The 21,283-nt window shown below is 45.6% G+C and overlaps 1 protein-coding gene across 1 annotated transcript in view; it reads left to right on the top strand.

The window, feature by feature from the left end:
* LOC149369695 (uncharacterized) overlaps positions 1 to 20,292 on the top strand; it is a 97,290-nt gene extending 76,998 nt beyond the window's left edge. The window contains exon 10 of the mRNA XM_089576289.1: positions 19,930 to 20,292. Coding sequence (XP_089432415.1) covers positions 19,930 to 20,160 — 231 coding nt within the window. The 3' untranslated portion in view covers positions 20,161 to 20,292. The remainder of the gene's footprint in view (positions 1 to 19,929) is intronic.
* The last annotated feature ends 991 nt before the right edge of the window (positions 20,293 to 21,283 follow it).

Genomic DNA, 21,283 nt, shown 5'->3' on the forward strand with positions numbered 1-21,283 from the left:
TCGGATGTATTAGACGACCCTCGAGGAAGTGATCACTTACCTACGGTTTTAAAGCTAACATCAGCTATATTTATCCTCCCTACGAAGCCACGGCAATGGAAAATTCACCTCGCCGACTGGGCACTTTTCAGAACGAAGGCAACACTAGGAAAAGAAAATGCCGAAACCCTTACGATAGAAGAAATAAATGAAAAATTTGTGGCATGCTTAACATCTACAGCAATAGAAGCAATCCCACAAACGTCTGAAATTGCACGAAAAACACAAAGTTTGGTGGTCAAATGAATGCACATTGGCCAAAAAGCAGCAAAACAAGGCTTGGGGCAACCATCGCAGATATCCCACTGCAGGAAACTTGCTCATCTTCAAAAGGGCTAGAGCCAAAGCACGATACATTAGACCAACGCAGAAAGGGCATCATGCAGCAGTACATATGCTCCATAAACAGCTCAATATCATCAAAGAAAATGTGGGAGCAGGTGCGGAAATTCAGAGGAAATTTTACTCCTTTCGCATTTCCAATGCTAACAACACCCGGTACTCAAAACAACATTAAAAGAGCAGGCCAACATATTGTCACGTTGTAGTGACGGCAGTCCAGCGGTCAGGAAGACACCAGAAATACTTGCAACCGAAGCTCTTTATTTGGGCTGACTTGCGCCCGGAAAAGAACTGAATCACTCGGTGGCGGCGTAAGCAACAAGCGTGCTCGTCAATCGTCGAACTACGAATGTCCGCTGCTCGTGGCATCGTTCAATTTAAAGCCGGCAAGGAAACTTCGAGATAACAGGTCGAGATCATCTAGAGTAATCTAGAAACAAGTAGATGCAGCTGTTCATGGCTCTGAACAATCGAGGTTAGTCCGGTCGCTTCTCGCGTCACGAACAAAAATGATAACACCCCTTTTGTGCGGCCTTGCGCGAACGAACGGATGCTACAATGATACGTGGCAATATGGGTTGAGCATTTTTCCACAGTTTCAAGCTCATCCAACTACACAGACACATTTCAAAAGCTCAAAACAATAGTAGAAAAACAAACTTCCCTTCGGGACATGCATACATGAAGACTACAATCAGCTTATTACAATGCAGGAACTAAACACAGTACTAACATCCGGTAAAAAGACAGCACCAGGCCCAGACGATATACATTATGCCATGCTTGCTGACCTGTCTGAGACTGCCATAGAGGCTCTCCTAAAATTTTTCAGTAAAATATGGATGAGTGGAGAAATCCTACAAGCATGGAAGGAAGCAATCATAGTACTCTTCCTAAAACCTCGCAAACCACCAACTAGTCCCACCAGTTACAGGCCAATAGCACTCACTAGCTGTATAGCAAAATCATTCGAAAGCATTCTAAACATCAGACTAACCTTCATACTTCAGTCCCGGCAACTTTTAGATATACACCAGTGCGGGTTTAAAAAGACATGTTCCACAACCGATCACCTTGTTCGCTTTGAGAACACAGTCCGGGAGGCGTTCATCCAGAACCAACACTGTATTGGGGTCTTCTTCGACCTGGAGAAGGCTTACGATACCACGTGGAGGTTCGGCATCCTCCGAGACCTAGCGGACCTAGGTATCCGCGGCAGGATGCTGGGCTGTTTGAGCGACTTCCTAAGCAACCGCACGTTCAGAGTCCGCCTAGGCGCAACCTTCTCCAGCACTTTTATTCAAGAAACTGGCGTACCCCAGGGCTGCATCCTGAGAACGACCTTATTCATCATCAAAATGAACTCCATAGGAAAAGTAATCCCAAAACCCATAATGTACTCAGTTTATGTAGACGACCTCCAAATAGCATGCACGTCTTCAAGCATACATACCTGTGAGCAACAGATAGAAATAACAATAAATAAACTGGCTACATGGGCAGATAGAAGCAGATTTAGACTTTCCATTCAGAAAACAGTAGCGGTTCTGTTCTCCTTGAGACGAGGCCTACAGGCCGACCCCACACTATATCAAACCCAAACCCCATTACCTGTGAAACAAGAGGATAAATTTCAAGGGATAACTTTCGATAAAAAGCTCACTTTCTTGCAACATATAAACAGCTTAAAGAAAAAAGCTTCCCAGGCCCTCAATGTGCTGAAACTACTGTCAAGAAAACGCTGGGGGTATGATAGGACATGCCTATTACATATACCGGGTGTCCCAGCTAACTTGAACCAAGGGTTTAAAAATGAAATATTGGAGTCAGGAGAGTGAAACTACCTGCATATTGGTGACAGGCATTTGGCGCACCACGGGAAATTTTTTGTATCGCAATTACTTAACTAGTAATTAAGATAATTTTTTTAAATTTTTTAATATTGACTTTAGACACTAAATGTGATTCGCAAAGTTGGAGAGCACTTTCAGAAACCCGCATTCCATTATTCGCCATAAAGAAAACCTTACGTGTACCTCTTTTTCCGAGCTCGAAAGAAAGCCCGCGAAATACAAAAAAAATCACGTGACGAGCACATTTGCGCGTCGCGATCGTGCTGCTCTCAACCGTGCTTTCAGTGAACGAAATCAGCTCCGGCCTTTATTCGACGGCCCCGTTGCAGCGGCAGGCCGATATCTTGGCGGGGGTTTTTCGTCCGCGTCAGCTAGTTGGCACCCGGCGACGACGACTTAGTCCCAATCTGATAAGATACTGAGATGGCGAGTCTGCTTTGTCACTCAGAAGCAAAAGAGAAATACAGGGAATAATGTTTCGCCGCGAGGTGTTGGCGGCTGTGTGTTGCAGTTTCCTAATGAGGATTTTGAAAGCTGGAAGCAGCGGTGAAGCACAGTTTGTCGTGTGCTCTTCTTATGCCACTCTCATGCGAGACTGAATCTTTGGTGTAGTGATTACTAGCACTGCAGACATGCCGTTTACAAATGAAGAGAAAGCAGACATGGTTCTGGCTCTAGGTGCATGTCATGGGAACAGAAGGCGCGCTGCAGACCTTATGAAACAATGGCACCCAGGCAGGCGGCCAAGTTCAGTAACGATCCTGCGTGCCTTCGAGACGCTGCGACGGATGGGCAGTTTTACGTCCACACGACACAGAGCACCTGTTTTTGACGAGGACTTCGAGACGCATATTTTATCGCTGTTCGCTCTGGAACCCCAAGCAAGCGTGCGCAGCGTGAGCGAGGATACCGGAGTCTCCAGGTCATCAGTTTGGCGAATACTGCGCAAACACCGCCTGCATCCGTACCACGTACAGCTTCATCAAAATCTGTTGCCACGGGACTTCCAAAACAGGACCGATTTTGCTAATTGGATTCTGATAAAGATGCAGGACGACCCGGATTTTTTGAACAAAGTGATATGGAGTGACGAAGCTAGTTTTTCGCGCAATTCACAGGTGAACCTGCACAATGCTCATTACTGGAGCGATTCAAATCCCTACTGAGTTTTACAGACGCAGCACCAGTACCAGTGGTCATTTAGTGTTTGGTGTGGACTTTTCGACGGTAGTTTGATCGGGCCTGTGTTTTTCGACCAGACGCTGACAGCAGATCGCTACACCAATGATATCCTCAGAGCACCCGTTGACGACTTCCTTTCGGATCTACCGCTCGCCAGGGCCACAAATGTGTGGTTTCAACACGATGGCGCCCCCGCGCACAGCAGCGCCAAGGCTCGGACCTGGCTCGACGCAGCGTTCCCGCAGAAATGGATAGGACGACTAGGTCCCGTGAACTGGCCAGCCAGGTCTCCTGATATGACACCTCTGGACTACTTTTTGTGGGGTCATATCAAGGACAAGGTGTACAGCACACCAACTTCCACACCGCAAGACCTTAAAGACAAAATAACGGAAGTCTGTTTAAACATGCCTGAGGCTGTCATACGAAATGCAACGGCTGATTTGGTTACAAGATGCCATAGCTGTATCGTCGCACAAGGTGACCTATTCGAGCACTTTTTATAATTGGTAAGAAACCGAAATGAAATGGAGTCAGGACAACCGCATGCCACGGCTGTCATCGCCGCACAGCCAAGCCATAAACCGCCACTTTTATTTTCTTTGCAACTGGCAAATAAAACTCCTCTCATTTGAAAACTTCGAGCTTGGCAGTCTTTATCGCGACTGCAAAGCGCAGCGCACTCGCTGCAATTTACACCGTCACGCGCGAACTGGCTGACACGGCCGAAGAAACCACCACCAAGATATCGGCCTGCCTCTGAAACGGGGCCGCCGAATGAATACCGGAGCTGATTTCGTTCACTGAAAGCACGGTTGAGAGCAGCACGATCGCGGCGCGCGAATGCGCTCGTCACGTGGTTTTTTTTGTATTTCGCGGGCTTTCTTTCGAGCTCGAAAAAAGAGGTACACGTAAGGTTTTCTTTATGGCGAATAATGGAATGGGGGTTTCTGAAAGTGCTCTCCAACTTTGCGAATCACACTTAGTGTCTAAAGTCAATATTAAAATTTAAAAAAAAATTATTTTAATTACTAGTTAAGTAATTGCAATACAAAAAATTTCCTGTGGTGCGCCAAATGCCTGTCACCAATATGCAGGTAGTTTCACTCTCCTGACCCCAATATTTCATTTTTAAACCCTTGGTTCAAGTTAGCTGGGACACCCGGTATATCGTTCTCTGGTTCGCTCTAAGTTAGACTATGGGTCCATAGTATATGGCTCAGCAGGACCGTCCTACATAAAACGACTGGATCCTGTCCACAATCTTGGTTTAAGGTTGTCTTCCGGTGCTTACAGAACTTCCCCAATAGCAAGTCTATATGTGTAAACTAATGAACCTTCCTTAGAAGGTCGGAGAACTGCGCTAACTTGTACATACATCCTCAAAATCGTTTTTCAGCCCAAACATCTCTGTTACCCACTTGTCACGAAATGCCCATTCCGAATACTCTTCAAAAACAAGCCTCACGCCATTAAGCCGTTGCTCTTGCAATTCGCAGGAAAATGCCAAGCTTTGAGTATACTAAATGAAATTAAAAATATTGCCCCAAGAAGACACGAAGCGTTACCGCCATGGTACTCTCCCCACAGTGTGTGACGTCACACTAACACGCCTCAGGAAAACCTGTACGCCACACGACCATATACTACAAGAATATATAGAACTGCAAGAAAAATACAGAAATTATACTGTATTTTATACTGATGGGTCAAAAACTCATGCTCATGTAGGAAGCGCAGTAATACAAGGAAAAAATGAAAATGCAGTACGACTGCCCTCATGTGCTACAGTTTTCACCGCTGAGTGTTATGTCATTTGTGTAGCGGTACAGAAAATAACAAATGAAAACATCAAAAACAGCATCATTTATACAGATTCACTGAGCGTCCTTACAGCATTAAACTCCAAAAATGCCACGGAGCTACTGATAGGAAGCATCACACGCAATTTAGTAAAGATCACAACAAAAAAAAGTTATAAAATTCTGCTGAGTTCCCAGTCACGTTGCATTAGGGACAATGAGAGAGCCGACATGTGTGCTGCACAAGCCAGAACCATGGAAATAAAATATGCGAATTTGCCTCCTAGGGATTACATGAAGTTAGTACGTAAACTAAGAGCCAAATGGCAAGCTTCCTGGGAAAATGGAGGAAACAACAAGCTGCATAGTGTAAAGCCCATTTTAAAATAATGGAAATCAAGCCGCCATAAAGAGCGTTTTATCGAAGTAATTTTATGTTGTTTACGCATAGGTCGCACACACATCACCCATTGCTTCTTATTAACAAAAAAAGACAAACCTGTATGTGAAATGTGTGGTGAGAATCTCACAGCTAATTACATTATAGTTTTTTGTTCGCATCTCGAAGAACTTAAAAAAAAATGTGCTCTATTTTACAATGAACACACTCCATTTCATCCCGCATTGCTTTTAGGCGAGCAAACACTTGTCGAGTTTTCACTTGTTTGCAAGCTTCTAAAGAAAGCCAGTGTTTTAAATCTAATATAAAGTAACATCTCTACGCTTAATATAACATCATCAAACCTTGTGTTTGGCGCATGATAGCCACAGTTGCTTATGCGCCATAAAGCCCCATATAACTAACTAACACAGGGAGGACACAAACTCTGATGCGCACCAGAGTTTTTGTCGTCCCTGTGTTGTCACAAGTCTTTTTTTTCAAAAGCGCATTTATATGTGACCATTTTAACTACCAACTAGCCCAATTTGAAACCATCTTAGTACTTTAAAATGAAACTGACAATTCGACTAAAAAAGTATTTAGAAGCAGAGAGTAAAACCTGGCCTTCGTTAGCGTGATCGGCTTCAACAGACCTATCGTGGTAACATTAAGTAATTAAGCGAAAGCCCCTGCTTAAAATGCATTTCTGTAACGCCATACAATGAGGAATTGCAGTTTAGCCCCGCGGGGGTGGCTCAGTGGTTACAGCGCTCGGCTGCTGACCCGAAAGACGCGGGTTCGATCCCGGCCGCGGCGACCGAATTTCGATGAAGGCAAAATTATAGAGGCCCGTGTGCTGTGCGATGTCAGTGCATGTTAAAGAACCCCAGGTGGTCGAAATCTCCAGAGCCCTTGAGTACGGCGTCCCTTATAGCCTGAGTTGCTTCGGGACGTTATACCCAATAAACCGAACCAATTGAAGTTTGTTTTTTATTTTTATTTAGAGATACTGCTGTCTCGGAACGAGATATTGCAGGCCTGGTTACAAGGAAATGAACATCACAATACATAAATAGGCACTTGTTTCAAAAACTGCTCAGGTGGTAGCTGTCGAAACGAACCACCAAGTTTATTCCACATCTCAACTGTGTGCGGGTAAAAAGAAAATTTATGGCAATATTGTGTAATGTTCATAGGATTGGTAGAGCAGGTCACACGTGCAGAATGAATGTGTTCCAGTAGTTTGCAGCAGATGGATATCAATGAAATCGGTCTGTAGTTCGAAATTATTTGCTTGCTGCCTGTTTTGTGGATCGGAAAAATATTAGCGACCTTCTAAATGCGTGGGACTGTTCTGGAGTCGAGTGATTTCTGGAATATAATTGTCAGATAACGTGCACATCATTCTGAACACCTTTTTAAAAGCATGTTGTGAATGCTATCCGGAACAGGACTTTTGGCAGTGTCTACACTAAGTAAGAGGTTATGAATTCCAGAACAGGATATTTAAACATTTGGGAACGGTGGTGATGAATAATTAGGGACAAAGGGAGGATCAGGGCAATCATCAATGCAAAAAAAAACAGATTTAGAATACCTACTGATTGCTTCCGAGATCTTTTGAGCGTCAGAGCAGGGTTGATTTTCAATGATGAACGAACACGAGTTGGAGAAGGATTTATTGTCTTCCAAAAATTTAGATGGGTTCTCTTTAATGAAAAAAGACAGCTTTATTGCAATAGAAGTCTCTAGCTTCATGCATCTTAGCGTTGAGTTCTTCCTTTAGTGCGCATATCAGTAAATCTTGGCTACTTTTCTTACACCGGCATCGGCTACGGAATCTCTTTATGCGACGAAAAAGCTGTATTATCCCTGTTATGCCATGAAAATCTAAGATTGCGTTTCACACGCTTCCTCGGTACAAACTTTGATATGCACTCAGACACAATTGCGTAAACATTTTACACCATCACGTCCATGCCACAAACTTTGCTAGAAAAGAGAAACCGCACGCATCAAAGAATCCGGGCGCGTAAAAATAACGACATCGTCGTCAGCATTCGAAAAATCGGTGACAACTTTGTATGCTGGCTTGTTAGGATTGCATCTAACAAAAGAATTAACAAAGATTGCATTATGGTCGCATAGGCGTCATTCAACTTCATATTTAAAAAGTTCACGCATCAGATGTGGTGTGACAACGACAAGATACAGGATGGAGCACTCTCTAGTGGCGCTATGAACTACTTGAGCCTGCCGTTTAGCTATTGTCATCTCAACTGGATATATTCCTTCAGGCCTTAATAATACGTCGGACCACTCCAACGTCCCTGAATGCGGTATCGTTGTCCCGTGTTTGCAAATGGCAATGTCGAAACATTGCGGCGACGTGATCAGAGGCAACTTCTCAAGCGAGGTGCTTAGCCTAAAAACAGCAGTCTAGCCAAACTAATCACTGGCCAATTTTGTAAAATTCTTTTCAAATGAAGCTTTCCCCTCTATGTACTATCGCCAACAAAAGTTTGCGGAGAGAATGCATTCCGAAAAAAATTCTAGAGCTTCCTACCTAGCGAGTCGCCTGGTATTGTTACTAGTGGTTGGTGCATGTCCATACGCTCATATAATTTCAGACATTTGAGGCAAATGCCTAAATCACGGTGCAAATTAATTTGTTTCACACCCGCCCTTCACATTAAGTTATACTGCTTAGAGTACGTCGCGTTCCTATGGACTGAAAAACGTGGGCAAAGGCACCGGTTAGGACAGCTTCACACTTCCTGCAAAAGTTGTGGGCATTTGTCTCAGGACTCTAAGATTGGTTTCGGCAAAAAACTTGGGCGGCCACTTATTTTCATTACGTGCGTCAATGTGATAGCGTAGGCCCTCGTTGCGCACACACAACAGCGCAGTTGCCGCCGCCAGCCTGCACCCGGCCAGGTAATGCATGGCGTCGCACTCCACGCCCACCAATCAGCGACGCCCAGGCACAGCTGCCAGCGGCCGCCACGCTCGCCTACACACTTGCGGCACGTGACTTCTCACCTGACTGCTCACCTGAAAGACGCGGGTTCGATTCCAGCCGAGGCGGCCGCGTTTCGGTAGTGGCGAAATGCTGGAGGCTCGTGTAATGTGCATAGATCACGTTAAAGAGCCCCGTTACCATTCATCTTGTAGATAGATCATCACATAGATAGGTCATCATCATCAGAGATCTTTTCACAGTAACCGTTTACTGATATGTATCAGCAGCTTCTTTGAGTCGTTATTGATGCAGTATTTCCTCATCTATAGTTATTATTATACATTATAGTTATTATTGCACACTGAAGAGTTTCTTCGTTCATTTCTTACTGCATCTTTCTTTCATTTACAGATTACTATTCGTTTCGTTTTATTACCTTAAACACCCATTTCGGGTTATTACATAACGGGTGGGTTACATATCATGGGTGAGATTACAATTTTTGAATGTCAGGAGGAACGCTCGTAGCAAACGTCGATGGGCACGTGATGGCAGCAATGACGTGGGGAAGGCCGTTCCAGATGATAACTGTTCGGGGAAAAATCAGCCAGCAAACGTAGCGGCTCCAGTGAGCGGTCGAGCAACATAAAATGGATGCATAGTGCGATGGGATACGCGTGAAGGTGGTGCTAGATATGGGGGATGATTAAGCGAACTGTGAAATATCTTCTTACTGAACAGGCGAAAGGCTAGCTATATGACGACGAGTGCTCGGGTTAAAAAGTTAAGACTGAAGTTTTAACTGTTCCGCTGGCATTGAAAGAGTAATTGGAGTGAATTAATCTTACAGCACGATTTTGCAAAGCTTCAAGGGTGTTATCTAGATAAATTTGATGCAGATGCCAGCTTAGACCGGCATCACGTAGGTGACGTTTCAGAAATCCAAGCAATCGGTTTGCTGATCACATGACGTTAGTGATATGAGTACGCCAGGAAAGATCGCTGCTTAACGTTAGGCCGAGGCATTTATAAGATTGTGTGGGTTCGATTGCAGAATTGAGGACAGTATAGTTAAAAACGAGGAGCTGTTGGCGACGGTGGAAGGAGACAAGTTTGCGTTTGTTAGCATTTAGCTTCACGAGCCATAGGTCGCACCACCGAAGGACGTGATTAAGATCATTTTGAAGAGGTGCTTGATGGGATATGTTGGTTATTGTTCGATAGATGACACAATCGTCGGCAAACATGCGAACGTTACATGTTAGACGCGTGGGCAAATCGTTAATAGAGATTAGAAACAGCACTGGACCATGGACAGAACCTTGTGGGACGCCTGATGTTACTGCAAGGGAGGTAGAATTTTCGTTAACAAAAAGTAACTGGGAGCGGTTTTTCTAGAAATTCCTTGGTCCAAGCAAGAACCTAAGGATTTAAATTTAGCTGCTTTAGCTTTAGTAGCAATTGTAGTATCGGGCACAAAAGTGGTATACTCCCCGCGGCGGGTGCCGGAGCAACGGAAAACTGCATTGCAACGCCATCTATAGGCGCCATCCCGGACCCAGATGCCCAATCTGTGACCTTTATTATCAGCAGGCCTGCCGCTTGGCTCGTTTCAATGTTTCAAAAATGCGCTGCTTCCACGACAAGTTATACCCCTGTCAAGCGGGCAAGTTAAGTGCACTTAAGGAGAGTGTACTTCGCTGTAAGTACACTTTGCCGCATCTAAACGACGCAAGTGGAGTGTCACTCGCGGAAGAGTGCACTCCGCTGAAAGTGCGTTCACGGACCACACTTTGCTGGCCGAGTGCGTAGCCTCGACGCCAGCGGTTCCAATGGAACAAAATGTATAGTGCATAAAAAGTGCTTACAACTTTATTTTGCGTGCTATAACACTATTTTCAGAAAAAAAGTTCTTTGGTTATAGCTACAAGCGAAGCAACAAAACAAGTAAACGTGATCAGATGCAACATCGCTGCCCGCCGCCATCTTGTTTGTTGTCGAAATTCTGGATAGTCTTGCCTGGTCTTGGCTTTTCTTCTATTTTCATTTTTTTTTCATCGTTAAAAACCGCTGAACCTCGTTTTATTTGCGCTATCACGTTAAGCAATCAAATATTATGAGTCTTTTTCTATTTTCCATCGTCCTATTCAGAAATTCCGCTCATTTTCTGTCGCCATTTTTTTTTACTGCGAGTGCACTTTGCTTTCCTGTTTAGCACTGCGTAGCCCAAAGTGTCACTCGGGATGCCGAAGCGCACTCCCCGTAAGTGCACTTAACTTGCCCGCTTGACAGGGGTATTAGCCACGCGCGTGAGGCATTTGATCACATCATGACGGTGCGAGCGCCGTCTCTGAGGCCATATCTCGAACGCGCGTTGAAATAAGACACAAAATGAAAAGAGGGCCACCAGATAGCTGCTGATGCGCCGCTCGGCATTTTGGCGAGCAAAAGAACGAAACATTCAAACGAGTCAAGCAACATGCCTGCTGATAATAAAGGTCACAGATTGGCTGTCTGGGTCCGAGATGCCACCAGCGGATGGCGTTGAAACGCAGTTTTCCGTTGCTCCCGCTCCGGTCGCGTGGAGTGTACCACTTTTGTCCCCGATAGTACAGTCTTTGTCAAAAGTTTAGAGCCCAGGGGGTTCACTTCCAAGCTTTATACTGGGACTCCAGGAGCATTCATGGAAGTCCTACCTATTGCAGGAGGCAGTACCAGAAATCTTCTCATGACCAGGAAATTTGGAGCGCTAGAGATCCATTAAGAATGACACAGTGTGGCTCAAAAGAAAACCCCCTGGGCTCCAAACTTTTGACAAAGGCTGTACGTGAGGCACGTTTTTAAAGCCTTTTGCGAAATCTAAGAAAAAGGCATCAATTTGCAGATTACGATCACGATAAATATGCAAATCATGAACGAAAAGTGCGAGGTGTGTTTCGCAAGAAAATCCCTTGCGGATGCCATGCTTTAAAGAATGCGAAAAGATGGTTCATAATTTGGGAGTAAATAACATGTTCCATGATTTTAAAGGCGACACAGGTTAGAGAAAGGGGGTCATAATTAAGGGGAGAATGTTTCTAACACCTAATTTGTGCAATGGAACAGCCTTCCCCACTTTCAAGTCATCCGGTAGGCTTCCTGTAGCAAGAGATTGTGTCAATAGCAATAACAGGTTTTCAACAGTGATGTACTTAGTGTGCTTTAACAATTCCGAATTGATTTCGTCAATGCCAGCTGATGACGAGAGCTTCACATTTTTATTATAGACAAAGTCCCATCATAAAAGAAGGACAGACAGGGTGAAGGGGAAGTACGATAGTAGGCAGTGAAGGTGGTAAGGCGCCAACTTCTTCTGTAAAAACAGAGCAAAACACAACATAAAAAATTGCAGCACATTGAGCGCCACTGACCTCCTCTCCGACTGTGTTGGTAAGGGTAATAGCGTGGGTCTCAAGGGTTTATTATTTGCCAGAATTTTTTGAGTAGTTGTTAAGCAGTATAGTAGGGATCCTCGGCTGCGCAATATTTGTTCCAAGCGCAGGTGCTTTGGTTTAATTTTGCCGCTCGTAAAAGGCGCTCTTTCTTTCTTTCTAACCATTTCAATCTCTAACCGTTTCTTTCTTTCTAACCGTTCAAATCTTGTCCGACTTTTTATGTTTCTGCCCTGCCTGTAAAAATCCCGCTGGAGATTGACAGTATTTTTAAATAAACAAAGCAATAAATTAATAAGTAAATAAATAACGCATCAGCCTGATTACGTCCACTGGAGGACAAAGACCACTTTAACCACGTCTTTTACCACCTGGGACCTACGTATCCCCGCAATCTTCTTAATCTCCTCCGTTCAGCTAGTTTTCTGCCGCCCACTGCTACGCTTGCTTTCCCTTCGAATTCACTCCGTTACCCTTAAGGACCAGCGGTTATCTTGCCTTCGCATTACATGCCCTGCCCAAGCCCATTTATTCCTCTTGATGTCATTAAATCGCGTTTGTTCCCTCACCCACTCTGCCCGCTTCCTGTCTCTTATCGTTACATCTATAATTTTTCATTCCATAGCTCGCTGCATTGTCCTTATCTTAAGCTGAACCCTTTTCCTTAGTCTTCACGTTTCTGCACCATAGGTGAGTACCGGTAAGATAGAGCTTTTTTATATTTTTCTCTTGAGGGATATTGGCAAGCTGCCAATCATGATCGGAGAGAACCTGCCATATGCGCTCCACCCTATTCTTATTCTCCTAGTTATTTTCCTCTCGCGATCGGAATCAGCGGCCACTACCCGCCCTAGATAGAGGTATCCCCTTACCACTTCCACCACTCCCAGCCAACTGTGAACTGCTTTTCCTTCGCGGGATTATTGGACACTAATTTGGTTCTCATCATGTTAACTTCGAAAAAAAAACGCCCACCGTTCTGCTCAGCCTGTATAACTCATTGATCAACCTCTGCAGCACACCTCCTGACTGACTTAGCAAGACATTGTGATCAAGGAATGGCAAATTGCCTAAGTATCCTCCATTTGCTCTTATCCCCATATGTTCTCAATCGAGGCCTCGGAACACCTTCTGTTAACAGGCGGTGAATTGCATTCGTGAGATCTGTGTCTCCCTGCCTGACACTCTTTCTCGTAATCAATGAATGCTATATATAGCGTTTGGTCATATTGTAAGCATTTCTCTATCACCTGACGGCTAATGTAAATATGGTCTACTGTCGAGTATCGTTTAAGAAAACGCGTCTGATCATTCAGTTGATTGAAATTTAAGGATGTCCTGATTCTGTTTGACTACCTTAGTAAATACCTTGTAGGCAACGGACAGCAAGTTGATTGGTTGCAATTTTTCAAGTCCTTGACGTCTCATTCGTTATGAATTAAGACAATGTTAGGGTTCTTCCAAGCTTCTGGTGCGCTCGAGATCACAAGGCATTGCGTATACAGGGCGGCTAGTTTTTCTAGCACAATCTCCCCTCTTTCCTTCAAGCGACCTGCTGTTACCTGATCCTCACCAGCTGCTTTCCCCTTTTGAATTGCTTATAAGGCTTTGTTTACTTCTTTCATTACACCGCCGCGGTGGCTCAGCGGTTATGGTGCTCGGCTGCTGACCCAAAAGACGCGGGTTCGATCCCGGCCGCGGCGGCTAGAATTTCTTTGGAGGAGAAATTCTAGCGGCCCGTGTACTGTGCGATGTCAGTGCACGTTAAAGAACCCCAGGTGGTCGAAATTTCCGGAGCCCTCCACTACGGCGTCTCTCATAGCCTTAGTCGCTTTGGGACGTTAAACCCCATAAACCAAACCAAACCACTTCTTTCATTACTAGCGAGATGTCCCATTTCTGTGCGCTACTGCCTCTCTCATTAGCGTTCTGATTACATTCACTACTGTAGGCTACTTTAACTATCTTATCCATATTGCTAGTGACATTGCCCTATTTGCGTCTCGGCGCATACATCTGGTTTTTACCTTGCCTAGTTTCCTCTTCACGGTTTTTATGCTAGCCCCCGTTATCTAGAGCATGCTCGATTTTCTCCATATTGAGCTTCTTATGTCGGCTACCTTGGGCTCATTTATTAACTTTGATTGCTTTGGCCTTTGTGAATCACATTTTTTTGTCGACTGAGATAGCTTGCCGATATCCTGTCGAACCATCCTATCGCCGATTTCTACAGCGCTCTCCGTAATGACAGCTGTGATATTACGGTTCATTCCTTGAACATTAATTCCACCTTCCTCAGCTACAGCCGAATATCTGTTCTGCAGTGATATCCTGAAATCCTCTTATTTCCCTCTTCCAGCTAACTCGTTAATGGGCTTAGGCTTCACTAATTTCTTCCGTACCCTCTTGAGCTCTAAGCTAATGCAATACCTTACCATTGTGTAGTTGCTGCACCGCATCTTTCCAAGCACGTCCACATCCTGCACGATACATACATACATGCATACATGCATACATGCATACATGCATACATGCATACATGCATACATGCATACATGCATACATGCATACATGCATACATGCATACATGCATGCATGCATACATGCATGCATGCATACATACATGCATACATACATGCATGCATACATGCATACATGCATGCATACATGCATACATGCATGCATACATGCATACATGCATGCATGCATACATGCATGCATACATGCATACATACATACATACATAAATTTATTTTGTCATATTTACACATGGAAGATGTGTGCCCGCGGAAGCGCAAGACAGGGCGCTTGTGGGCGGGCCACGGCAATCAAACGAAGTGCAGACTCAGTACAAAATTACATGGTTTGCAATATAAAAGAGAGAGGAAAAAGAAAAAAAACATATATTGATAGGAACAACAATCACACTTGTACACACTGAAAAAGTAGGTTAAATACATAGATTATGAGGATGCAACAACAACAACAAAAAAAAGCACCCGTGCTTCATAACACATATCAACAAGACCTTCAGAGTGTTTCGAGCCATGATGTCAGTGTACCGTTTTTAAGGTTCTAGACGTAACTAGCCAGGATTTTACTTGTGATTTGACCTCTTTGATAGCCTTCAATGATAGTATTTTTGTTGGAAGCTGGTTAAAAAGGAAGGGGATGTAGAACATTCGGCACCTTTTTCCATAGTGTGTATATATCTTGGGAAGTTTAAAGGGCTCTACTTTTCTTAGTATCTTAGGTTTGTTCACGGGAAGCTTAAAGTTATTAGAAAAGTAGTTTCTACTAATTACTAGATGTGTAAATAAATCTTGAATGAAGTACACATCAGCTGCAATCATTCTTTCAACACTATCTAAGGTCTCCCTAGACGTGCCATACAAAATGTTTGCGGAAATTCTGTTTAGTAATCTATCGATTTGGTTCCTTCTAGACAACGCACATGAACCATAAACACTGACACCATACCTTAATATAGACTCTCCTATAGCCTTAAACACAAGCTGACGCAACCTAACAGAAGTATTGAATTGCATTCTGTAAAGATGCATAGAAGTAACACGGAGTCGTTTGATGAGATGCTCAACATGAGCAGACCAAGACATATTGGCGTCGAGATGAATGCCTACATATTTGACTCTTTCAGACAAGGGCAGTGAAACACATTGACATCTAGGGCAGAAAGTACCGTGCACAATAACAGATCACTTTAATATGACCTTTTTGTGCGGATTTCTAAAACAAACCAGAGCCGTTTTCTGCTTGTTAATGTAAATCTGGTTACCTGAAAACCAATCACACACTTTTTTAACATCCGTTTGTAGCAGCTCTGCAGCCCTGTTGTACGACTCATTCGGAACAAGGAGCGCTGTGTCATCAGCGTACTGGTAAAGTACCGAATTCAGTCTAAGATATGCCAAGTCATTTACATAAATATTGAAAAGGAAAGGTCCTAAAAGGGAGCCTTGTGTCACGCCATATAGAACAGGTTTGAAGTCGCTGAAATTATCTTTGACTCGCACAACCTGAACACGTTTTGAAAGGTAGTTTGAGAAAAACACGAGGTAAGGTCCGCGAAATCCAATGTTCTCTAATTTCTGCAACAGAATGCCGTGGTCCACTGTGTCGAAAGCTTTGGTTAAGTCTAAAAGCAATCCAAGGACAATCTCATTTCTATCTATATGCATGTTAATTTTGTCACAACAATCTTCTAGAAGATCTACAGTGCTAGTCTCGCGCCGGAAACCATACTGTGTGCCATTTAGGATATCAAATCGGTCACAAAACGACAACATGCTCTGATATACGATTTTCTTCATTAAAATAGTAATGGTAGGCAATATAGCGATTGGTCGGTAGTTTCTCTTATCAGTTTTTTTGCCCGACCTATAGATGGGCCGTATAACGGATATTTTCATACCCTGGGGTATTTCCCCTGCTGAGAAGCAACCGTTAAGAATATGCAGGAGCACAATTTTTAGTTTGCTGTAATTATTTCTTAGATCTCGTAGTCTGATCGTATCGTATCCGGGAGGTTTCCTCAGTGGGAGGACCTGAAGAATATTCCATAACTCAGGGTGAGCGCGAGGATGAGCGCAGAGGATAGTCTATTTCGTTGTTAGTCTCACCAGTGGGGCTGTTCCACGTCCACTTTCTGTTCTTTCGGTTCCGGAAGTTCATGATCCGTAAATTATTTTTGTCTGTGAACTCTGCTATCTCCCCCTGCTGTTCCTGGAGCCTATGCCATAGTCGCCTACCGCCTGGTCTGCGGCCTGCTGCTTACCTACCTTTCCATCGAATCGCCTGTTTAGTGTTCTGTACTGTTAATTTACTTTGTTCATTGCCGATTCGACGTCTTCGTAAAAGATTTCAACGATCTGGTCATGACTTGCCACATAGCGCTAAAAAGACACGGACACAGAGCGACAAACAAGACGGGAGCCCTGTTTACGTGTCCGTTTAGCGGTATGTGGCAAGTGAATCGTCAACAAGTCGCTCAAGCTTCCATTCTGTGCATGACGGCTGGATGTAGGCACGTAGACCTGCACTACCTTCAGCTGGCACCTCTTATTAAGACTAATTACGACAGCTGCCACCGTCTCGTTAATGCTATAGAACTCCTCTACGTGCCATTTATATTCTAATTGATGAGAAATTCCACATCTAGTTATCGTCTGCCCGCTAATCCACGATAGAACAATACATGCCTGCCCTGTAGTACTGTACACGCCTCATGTGTCCTGCTAACCTCACTAAGCCCTATGGAATCCCATTTAGTACCCTACAGTTCCTTGAACAGCACAGCTAAGCTAGCCTCACTGCATATGGTTCTAGAGTTAAACGCTGCCAGATTCTTAGCACACTCCGCTGCGTCACAGGTCTGACCGCCACCTTGGTCACTTGCTCCGCAGCCGCTGGGAATTGAGGGCCGATGATTAACTGGTTTGTTCATAGAAGCTTGTGGCCAACTACTACACCAGGGTAGCCAAATCCTGCTCTAGTGAGAGTGTGTTTGTCTGTTCTGGTAACCGAGATCAGATCGCACTCCATGCTTGGTTATGCAATTCCATATACACGCGGGGTTTCTCTTTTAAACTCGGTGGAGAATCACGCGGCACCGCAATCCGAACCCCGGTATTCTTGCACGCGAGACGGATGCTTTACCTCTACGCCATCGCTGCGTCTGCAATACCCCAGGTGGCAGAGATTATCCGGAGCGCTCCGCTATGGCATCCTTCATAGCCTGAGTCGCTTTGTGTAGTTAAGCCCATTAAGACCGTAAACCAAATAGCGACCCTGCAGCGGACTGCGGTTTTTTCTCCAACGAGGCCACCATGCCATCGCATAGAATTGGTTCTAAAACGTGTGAAATCAGGCATACAAAGGAGGTTTCTCGGGAAAGATAGCAGTAGGAGGAGAAGGAACGCAGGAAGGGCAACCGGACGAAGAAACCGGTTTGCTACCCTGCACTGGGGGAGAGGGATGACGGATATAAAGATGGGGAACTGGTAGTACTATGAAACTGAAGATTGTATGCGAAGCCAGGAGGCATGCTGTATAATCAGCCTATCGTGCAAGCCCGAAGTTGTCAAGAAGCGTAGCACTGATTGGAAGGTCTGCACCACCGACGATAGCCGCGGTCTGTGAGGGGCCGAGAATGTTCTGTCAGTGGGCGTAAATCTAGACGCTTCAGCGCACGGCAGAGACTGCCTGTATGCTGGGCATTCACGAAGTATGTGGGCTGTAGTCTCGTCCCACCCGCAGATGGCACATGCAGAGCTGTTACTTATACCGATTAAAAAGAAGTAATGGTTAGTGAAAGCTACAGCAAGCCACAGGCGACACAGCAGAATTGCTTCACGTCGTGGTAGGCCGGGTTGAAGCCGGAGCTTCAGGTCAGGGTCCAGGTGTTTCAAACGTGATTTGGAAAAAGGGCCAGAATTCCACGCGGCGAGCGTGACATCCCACGCTAGTGCGCGAAGCCAGGCCGTTGAGTCTGCTCTCTAAATGGGGATCGGCACACAATGCCGTAGTGGTGAGCAGTTCGCACCACCTCGTCCGCGCAGTTATTGCCTGCTATGCCGCTGAGTCCTGGTAACCAATGGTAGATAATGTAGGGTCCTTTACTGTTGACAAATTGATGTACTTCTCAGATTTCCACCACCAGTTGTTCCTGGGTTCCACGCCGAACAGGCGCTTCTATGCCTTCGAGGGCTGCTTTAAAATAGGCGAAAATAGACCACTGCTGTGGGCTACGCTGATTGATGTACTGAACGACGACACGAAGACCGGTTAGTTCTGCACACGTCGAACAAGTCTGGTCAGAAGGAGCGCACAAAATTGTCCCATCGTGTGGTAGAATTTTTGCGCCTTAAACTTGAATATGTATTCATTTCTCCTAATGGTTTGCTTTATCTTTTACGGGGTTTAACGTCTCAAAGCGCCTTAAGCTATGAGGAAGGCCATAGCGGAGGGCTGCGGATAATTTCGATCACGCGCAGCTCCTTAACGTACACTTAGATCGTACAGTACACAGTCGTCTAGATTTCCGCCTGCATCGAGATACGTCCACTGTGGCAGGGTACGAGCCCATGTCTTGCGGGTAAGCGGATGATGACTGTGTACACTCTTCTTAATGCGATTTGTTTGATTGCATACCCAGTAGTACACTTGTTTCTTCACTAACACTATGTGTCGCCAAACTTCGATGGTTTGGTCTATTGGGGTTTAACGTCCCAAAGCGACTCATGCCTATGAGGGACGCCGTAGTGAAGGGATCCGGAAATTCGGACCACCTGGGGTTCTTTAACGTGCACTGACATCGCACAGTCCCCCTGCCTCTAGAACTTCGCCTTCACTGAAGTTCGGCCGCCATGGCCGGGATGAGAACCCGCGTCTTTCGGATCAGCAGCCGAGCGCCGAGCACCCGCGGCGGGTTTCAAACTTGACTTGGCCGTACGAATGTACATTTTCGTATGTCAAATCCACTTCTGTAACAGCCCAAAGTGAGATTAACAGTATGTTCAAATAACTGAATGTCAATGCCTGCTAAATAACCCCTCGTAGTCGGAATTATCCCGAGCGCTATACTAGGGCGCCCATCATAGATGGAGTCGCTTTGGGACGTCAAGCCACGGAAACTGAATAAACCAATTAAGCCTCGGTCCTCAGCCCCCCGCAGCTGAGGAGCTACTGACCGAGGTGGCGATGAGAGTGTAAGTTTTCGGGGATAAAGGGGCCGCAGATGTCACAAGACAGCGTTAATATGAGAGATATAGGATGACCATTTGTTCTGCAGTGGGCGTAATCAGGCTCATGGTTACAATGATGATGATGGTTCTGAGTATTCACTGCGTAGCGCGTTCAACCAAACCACTCAGCTTCGTGTACCTGACAGCCCTGCCCGTTTGTTCCTTGGGCGCAGTTCTGGAAGTTGGCCGGCATCGTGAAAGCGAAATTGGTGTGCAACCCGACCCAAAACGGAGAAGAGGGCGCCGCGGAAAGGTGTCAGCTCGACAGGCTGGGCTATGACGTGCTGGACCACATAATCTCCTTTTTGAAGGTTGGCGACGTCTTGGACGATGAAGAAGAAGCGCGGCCAAGCCCCCGCGTTGCCGTCAGAAGGCTAATGCCTGCCCGGAGGTGCAGGTGCTAGACGAAGAGCTGAAACCGGCGCGGTCGGATAGGGGGTTGGGGCAAGATGGCTCGCAGGTGAACTGCTGATATCTACGAAAGAAAACTTCTGTGAGTCCAAAATCAACTGCAGAGTAGGATGGCACTGCACCGTTTTGATGTACTGACAGTGGCTCACACTGAGGCATGCTTGAAAAAAATTTGATCACTGAATAAATTCCCAGCCAATTGATTTGCAATGCGCGACTACACTTTGCCCCTCTTAAAGTACTGTCAATAGCCCATGATAGGGCAATTCGCGAAAGAAAAAGATGAAAAACTGTAGGGGACACTTAAGTTCCGCCTTAAATGCATGATATGACAGCGCAATGGGTTCAGAGGTTACGCCGAAGCCCGGCAGATGGTTGTTGCAGACACTCAGCAGTGGGGCTTCAGGGACCTTGGTTCCTGTTTCCGAGGAACAGCAAGCAGTGTATCGGAATGTGGCGAGCAACTCACGGCGAAAAGCTGCCCAGTTGGAGAAGGACGCCTCGTGGTTCTCAAACCACGTTTTCGCCGAGTCGTGCAGTCCGAAATACATAATCATCAGGTTCCGCGTCCCACTGGTTGAATGCGGTCCACAGGGTCAAAACTGGCCAACCAATCTTCTAATCTTCTACATCCTCGAACCGGTCGCCGTGGAAGGATGGTGGCGACCGAGGTGCGAGAAAGCCGAACGGCGGGTCACTGCCGGAGTACTGACCTGTCTGGCTGCCGGTGGTCGACGTCATAGCTCGCCCAGGCCTGGTCAGTATCTCAAACTCTGGTTGCAGGCCTCGCAGGCGAAGGCTTGCTTTGTAGACGGGTGTGGCGTCCGAGTGTCGGGGAGAAACGTCAGATGTATTCGGGGTCAGCTAGCATACATGGGATGATACCCAGCACGGCTTCACCAAATGTCACCGACAAACGCAGCAGGAAGCGGGAAGCACAGCCGTTTACTGGGGCGAGGCTCGCCAAAGAGCCAAGCTCATTTGAAAGAAGACGCTCGGCCACGCGCTGGGAGGCAAGGTTCGGCCAACAGGTGGTGCCGGCAGAGTGTCAGCAGTGTGGCAATATGTAATAAAAACTAGGTTGTCACCAAAGATCAATGTTAGCCCAGAGTTACT

The sequence above is a fragment of the Amblyomma mixtum genome, chromosome 1, assembly GCF_055824585.1.
Source record: "Amblyomma mixtum isolate Tamu chromosome 1, ASM5582458v1, whole genome shotgun sequence".
NCBI lineage: Eukaryota > Metazoa > Arthropoda > Arachnida > Ixodida > Ixodidae > Amblyomma > Amblyomma mixtum.